General features: G+C 41.5%; 1 protein-coding gene across 1 annotated transcript; it reads right to left on the reverse strand.

Annotated features, from left to right (window-relative positions):
* Positions 1-1,508: 1,508 nt before the first annotated feature.
* On the reverse strand, positions 1,509-4,699 carry LOC107081961 (homeobox protein Nkx-2.5-like). Its single transcript, XM_015370349.1, has 2 exons — positions 4,031-4,699; positions 1,509-2,558 (listed from the first exon to the last, which is right to left on the reverse strand). The coding sequence occupies exons 1-2, from the start codon at positions 4,458-4,460 to the stop codon at positions 1,906-1,908; spliced, it is 1,083 nt and encodes a 360-aa protein (XP_015225835.1). The 5' UTR covers positions 4,461-4,699; the 3' UTR covers positions 1,509-1,905.
* Between the last annotated feature and the right edge of the window lie 2,150 nt (positions 4,700-6,849).

Below are 6,849 nucleotides of genomic sequence, written 5' to 3' on the forward strand. Positions count from 1 at the left end.
TAAAGGTATGCATCTATTAGTTGTTCAAATAAATGTAAAATATGTAATTAAATCAATAATTATCCAAGTAATTGTAACAGTTTGAGTTACAAGTAATGAAACTGTTTTTGGCATTTACTTAATCATATTTAGTTACTTTACCACAATTGTTTAATGTAAGGAGGGTAGGACATAAAACAAATGTGTTAAAGTAACTAAATATGATTAAGTAAATGCCAAAAGCGATTGCATTATTTTTTTCAGTGCTGTCATTTTCTTTTTAGGATTAAATTATATTGCAGCTTTCCCACACCCTCAGTTTTCTCAGTTCTCTAAATAGAAGGAAGAATAAAATCTGAATTTTTCTTGAGTAAAAACAATATATTTTTGTAGATTACGTATGACTTCTGAACATTTTGCATAATGGGTCTATTACTTGGCATAAAAAATATTTTTTAATTTAGCATATAGGGAATTGCTGCAAAATTCTCTCTAAAGGAAATATAAACGGATTTTCTTTAGAGAGGAAACTTTTTATCAGTTGTTTTAATGAACTGAAATGTTTACTGCAACCAATTTTAAATTTGTGTTTCCAGAACTCAACTTTGAAGGCATTTGATGATGTTCTATTTTCTGAGGATTATTTTAGAAGCCTTGGATTTTTTTTTTGGTTTCACCTGTGAGAAAGAATAACTTTTCTCTGGCCTGAAATAACAACCTTCCTAGAAAATAATAGGAACATGACCCTCCTCCCCTCTTCAAAAATGTCCCCGTCCATTTTCCTCATCAGTCTAAATGGTGAAACTTGTAGCAATAATACCCCCTTCTTTCAGACAAACGCCTCCCCGCTGTCTTCACCTCCAGCCCGGCTGCCCCTCAAGCCTCTCGGCTGGGGATCTCTGCAGAGCTTTTCTCGACTGACAAAAAAAAAGGGGCAGAAAGAAAGAAAAACCCTCCCGAAGGAGAACAAAAGTGACCACATTTTCCCTCCGTGTCCCCTTCTCTGCGCAGAATAACCCGCTGCCTGTCGCTCAAATGGGAATATTAGGACGTCAATCTCACGGCCCCGGTGCGCTTTTGTCTTTGCTGAGTGGCCGGCTCTGCCTACCACCCACCTTTTGTCCGACAATCCAATAAGAGCCATTATTCCTGCTTTCCAAGCCCGGCTGCAGATCGCTCTTCGGGGCTATTTTAGGTGCTTAATCGCGTCCTTTTAAGGAGCTCAAATGGAGAAACACTTCCTCCTTTCAAGGCGCCTGGCACCGGGACAAAGAGTCCCCGTGGCCCGGCCTCCTTCAGCAGCTCCCCTCTCAACATGTTTATGTGCAAAATTCAGCTCCCAATTTGCAGCCTTGCATCCAAATCTCTGACCTCATGGTGGTGACCTATTTTGGTGGATTATATTAATATTTATGTATTTAGATGTTCACACAGCCCTCTTTATTTCCCTTCCAGCACCGCGCAGAAGGTGAGCTCAGAAACAGCAACTGGATTTCATCCAAGTACAACCAAAACGCGTTTTGGCTCTTTAATACTTTATTTGAATAAATGTAAATAGACTAACAATTCTCTGTTGAACCAAAAACACTTTCTTTTCTCTCTCTAAAAAAAAAAAAAAAAGTTAATCTTTAATAGCAAATATTTAAAAATATGTCCGAGGTTTGATAAGAAAAGCGCATGGTGTGCGCGCATTGCCCCCAAACATTCATGGAGCAGAAAAATATTAATAATAATAATAAAAAAATCACCTTTTAGTGATATAAAGCTTCAATTTAAACAGTTGTTTTTAATCTACAGATGAGTCGATGATCTCTAGAAAACACTGCTGCTTAGATGTTTTGCACCAAATTGATAAAAAAAGGAAAGAAAAATGAAAAAATGAAAAGTTTGTTTAAAAAAGAAGGACACTTGTTTTGTTCTGGGAGGCTACCAGGCACGGATCCCCTGCAGGGAGCCCTGACAGGATGTGACCGCTGTCCCTTGATGTGTTTGGGCTTGCGGGGAGCCACCGAGGCCGCTCACGTTTCCCAAGTTCATGTTCATGAAGGCGTTCTGGGTCCCTGACGGCGGCAGGGCGGGGATGCTGGTATAAGAGCAGCTGTAGTTACTGTTATAAGCCGGGCTGCTGTAGGTGTAAGCCGGGTATCCGTTATAGCTGTACGGGTTGGAGCCGTATGGCGCAGCGGCAGCAGCCGCGGCGTAGCTCTGTGCGCCGCCCAGACACGGCTTCCCGTCTCTAACCAGCACCGGCACGGCGACGCGCCGCGGCGGGGGCGGGTGGTGCTGCTGCCCGGCCGCTTCCAGAGACTTGTCCTGCCGCTGGCGCTTGCATTTGTAGCGGCGGTTCTGGAACCAGATCTTCACCTGGTTGGAGGTGAGCTTCAGGGTGGAGGCCAGGTGCTCCCGTTCCGGGGCGGACAGGTAGCGCTGCTGCTTGAAGCGTCGCTCCAACTCGAAGACCTGCGCCTGGGAGAAGAGAACCCGGGGTCTCCGCCGGCTTCTCTGCTTCTGCACCGGCCTCTCCGACTCAACTAGGCCGCCCTCCACCGCCTCCTCCTGGGACACCAACCCGCAGCTCTCTGGGTGAGAAGGGAGAGTCGCGTTAGATCTGTTTAATTAAACCTTAATTTACATCTGTTTAAAAATTAGAAATGAAAGGAAAGGTTTATGCTACTATTTTGTTTTGTTGTAAAATAAAAGAAGTGATGCTGTAAATTATGTAAGCATATCAGATATCCGAACAAACCCAGAAAACAGCCCAAAATGTCACAGAAGCGCTGAAAAAAAGAAATGTTGCATCTCAACACTAACTGGAATATTTTCTACAATATTATAACTAACTGTCATTTATATACAAATCCATACCTCAGATACACAAATCACACATTTGTCCATCTGTCATGTGTCAACAATGGAGGTATGTGGAGTGGGGACACTGTAAAAATGGATCCTAATTTTAGGCATTAAATTAAATCAAGTTCTATTCTGTTATTTTCACTCAATTTTTCAGGATTTTTATTTTGTTTTTTTCTAACCTTTTTTTCCCAAACCTAATTATATTGAACAAATATGTAGAAAAATATTATTTTAAATTGGCTAAAACTGAACTAATTCTACCGAGAAATATTTTAAAGTGTTTTACAATCCAAAGAATTGTAATCAGATAGTTTCAACATTATGTTTGAGTATTTTATGAATACAAATGTTTTCCCACTGCTTCCTATTTTTATAATATGAGTAAAATAAAATAAAATTAACTTTTAATAAGCTGAACTTTCTGTTGTTTTGTTTGTTTGTTGTTCTTAATAACCCGATTGTTTATTCTGGAATAAATCTATAAATATCTGGGATTTTCCTTAAGATGGCTGCACCTTTCCAATATAACGCTTTCTATCTTTCTATCTTTGCGCGCTGCAGACTGTGTTTATCCGCGCTACTTCTCCGTGTCACTTCTTTACAAGCCTCTTTAAACTAATTGTCGGTTTATGGTCCACACATCATAACAGAGCCCGGAGAAACAGGCGCGCAGCTGAAGCACTAGAAAGTGTTTGACATGAGCGCACTTCCATGGATCTGTCTCAGGCCTCCACCATTTGATAGCTCTTTATTGGAGAGATGTCGGCCGCGCAGAGCCCGCTGCTCCCTCAGATAAAGTGGGAAACAAAAAAAAAAACCTTTTCATGTGTTTTATTGACTAGAGTTTGATTATGAATCCCTTCTTTTCATTAATTTGTTTTATTCACTCTTAAATACCCACGTAATTTTTAATAGTAATAACAATAAACACATTTTCAAAGAATCTGAAGAAGTTTTGGATTTAAAATCTTAGAAAACATTTCACATTAATTATGGATTTTGTTCTGCAAACAGCTCACCTGAGTTACAGCTTACAGTTTTATTTAAAATGTCTTGACAAACATCAATCGTTACGCAAATCTGGAGAAAATGTGCCTGATAACTGTTCTCCTCAGAGTCAAATAATAAAACTCCTAAAAATGATTTTCTGCAGCTCATTTCCTTCCCAATTCTGTGTAAATGTGTTTGAACTCACTGCTCTCCTGCGCCTCCAGCTCTGCGGCCTCCAGCTTGGCTCCCTGCAGCCCAGGATGGACGTACATGCTCGGGGAGAGGCTCGGATCTGCGCGCTCCTCTTCGCGCACCGCCAGCGCGCTGAGATAAGCCAGGTTGTCCTCTCCGTCCGAGAAGGACGGGCTGTCCCGAGGCCCGGCCAGCATGCAGGACGGTGGGCTTTGGAAATGCTGCTGCTGCAGCTGCTGCTCCTGCTGGGAAGGAGAGCGAGTCAAGTGCTGCTGACTGTGGACCCGGTGCTGGAGCTCCAGGGAGCCCGACTGCTGCTGCTGCTGCTCCAGCTTGAGGATATCCTTGACGGAAAACGGCGTGGAGGTGAGCGGGCTCTGCAGCATCATGTCATCCAGCTCCAGCTCTCCGGCATCGACGAAATGAAGCCCGCCGAGTAACATGCACACCCCTTCTCCTGTCCCCGCTGTTTCTCTAACAAACAATCCAGCTCAGGAGCTTGGGTAATTGGAGGTCCGCTAAGCTTCTGGAATCCTTCATGGCCATAAATCGCATCAAAACACGGCTATTATCGCCGGGTTCGTCCATGCAGCCCTTCCGCTCTGACAGATCTAATGTCGGGTTTAGTGAGGGGACTTCGGACCGGACTGTCGGAGGCTTCTCTGCCTCTTTTTGGGGCGAGGGGGAGGGGTGTGCGTAAAATCTCTGGGAAGGTGGGGAGTACGTGACGTAACTGCGCGCTCCCCGTTTATTTCCCCTTGGAATAATCTGCTGGACATGGTTACTAATGCTGCTGCTGTGCGCATTCTTTGGACACACTTTACGCACTGATTTTGCTCCAGGAAAACACAAACTTTCTTCTCTTTCCATACTTCCACCAAGGCTACATTTATTATTCTTCACGTTGAGCAACAAAACTCCAGTTTCTGTTCCTGCATAAATCATTGGGTCTCATTGAGAGGAGCGCCACTTCCAGCAGCTTTGTCAAGGCCAAGTTTTCCCAAGCTCGTTGCTTTTTAATCTATTGCCTCTCACTCTCTTTTTTCATGCGCATGATGGGAAACTTGTGGAAGAGCCGCTGATGTTTAATCCTGTATCAGATTTTGGCAAAACTAAACTGAAGCTGAAAAACAGCCATGCGGAAACACAAACAGGCTGCGCTCACTGGAACGTTCCAAAACAGATTCCTTCATCTTGTCTTATCTTTTGATATCTTATAGCAGAAAAAAAGACATACAATCTATCAGACTGCAAGGACAGATGTTGCATAAAAACTGCTTTTGGTGAGTTTGAGTCTGAGTGCAAGGTCTGGGTTTGGTGTTTGCACTAAATGATGACCTGGATAGAGATGCCATGATTTAAAGTGTTTTATTGGAGGATTAGGACCCACTTTTAACCTTAGTGTAATCTGCAACAGTTAATTGTTTGGGTTTTTGGAAATGATTTCTATATAAATATTCCAATAAACACAGGATACAATGATAAAAAATGCATTTCTTATTTTCTAACTATATTCAATCATATAAATAACTACTAACATACATTAAAATCAATGCGCTTGAGGATACAGACTAAAACACAGAAAAAGAAGGACTGGGACAAACGTCTTTTAGACAAACTTATATTTAGAAAACAAGATATGTTTAATATTTTCCTGTTTATTTTTGTTTAATTTTGTCAATTTTGGACAGTTTAGTCAGTGCATTTATCAAAGCTTTTTTGTTTTTTTGCACTTTATTTTTACAAATTGTTTTTGCAGATGAAGCTAAAACTTATAAACCACATGACAACTTTTCTGTAAATCTGCATGTTTTTTTAATTTAATTTTTTTACTTTTTGTAACAGTGGGTGATGCATAGGAATAGAGGAGAGTAACCAGCCCTGCCAGAGCTGAATTCAGTTTCTAGCAGGTGTATAAATAATCTGATTATCACTGTTGATTGCAGGAATAGATGTTAAGGCCCCCATTTGAACTTAGCTCAGGGCCCCATGGAGGCTGGACCCGGCCCTGGAGCTTCCTACACAGACTTAAACAAAGTTTATTGTCATTTTGTATAGATAATGTTTACAAAATGAGGTTGCATACAGCTTGCAACGATGAAATGAAGATAAATATAACGTGCAGCAGTGATACACTGCTGCTTGAACTCAATAAAGAAAACCTTCTTTGCACGAATAAAAATAATAAAATCAGGAATATGGGGATTTCTTTTTATTTTTAGCCCCCTCCTTTTTTTTGGTTGCTGCTTTGAAAAGTTTACATTTTAAACGTAACTGTTTGCAGCATAAACTGCAGCTGTAATGTTTGTCACATTCTGTGTTTGACCCGTGATATAAGAACATAGTCTGTTTGTCTTTTCAAAGAATTAACTTTTAATGAATTTGAAATATCTTCAGTTTTTTAAAGCAAATATTTCCATTCAGATTTCTTAAAGTAAATAAAACAATAATTTTGTTTGCAGCACGTTTAATCTCTACTCTGATTGAAATCTCAGCAGCAGTCTTTTCTTGCAGTTATTTGCCAAAGAAGAACACATTAAAGGTGAATAAATATATTTACTGACTTTAAACTAGCCGAAAGTCTCTGAGCTGCAGCTGAAGTGTCTGTCCAGCTCTGCAGCAGCCCTGCAGCCTGCTGTCCTCCTTATCTCGCCTGTCGCATTAATACCCACACTGGGCCGATAAGCAGGGCCCCCCGGGGCAATTAAAATTCCTCCAGGAAAACTTACCAACGTTTTTAGCGCTGCCTAATCTGCTCCTATCAGCCTCCTTTCCGCTTTGCTCGCCTGCTTGTCACCCCACGCCCCACTGGCTGTGTTTTCCTCTGCAGGT

This window comes from Cyprinodon variegatus, unplaced genomic scaffold (assembly GCF_000732505.1).
Source record: "Cyprinodon variegatus isolate N-32 unplaced genomic scaffold, C_variegatus-1.0 Scaffold45, whole genome shotgun sequence".
NCBI classification, from domain to species: Eukaryota; Metazoa; Chordata; class Actinopteri; order Cyprinodontiformes; family Cyprinodontidae; genus Cyprinodon; species Cyprinodon variegatus.

What these genes read in the sequence shown, in the direction of transcription:
- LOC107081961 (XM_015370349.1), bottom strand. Translation starts at nt 4,460, where the DNA reads ATGTTACTCGGCGGGCTTCATTTCGTCGATGCCGGAGAGCTGGAGCTG. An exon ending in GCTGGAGGCGCAGGAGAGCA is followed by an intron (nt 2,559 to 4,030) that starts GTGAGTTCAAAC and finishes CTTCTCACCCAG; the next exon opens with AGAGCTGCGGGTTGGTGTCC.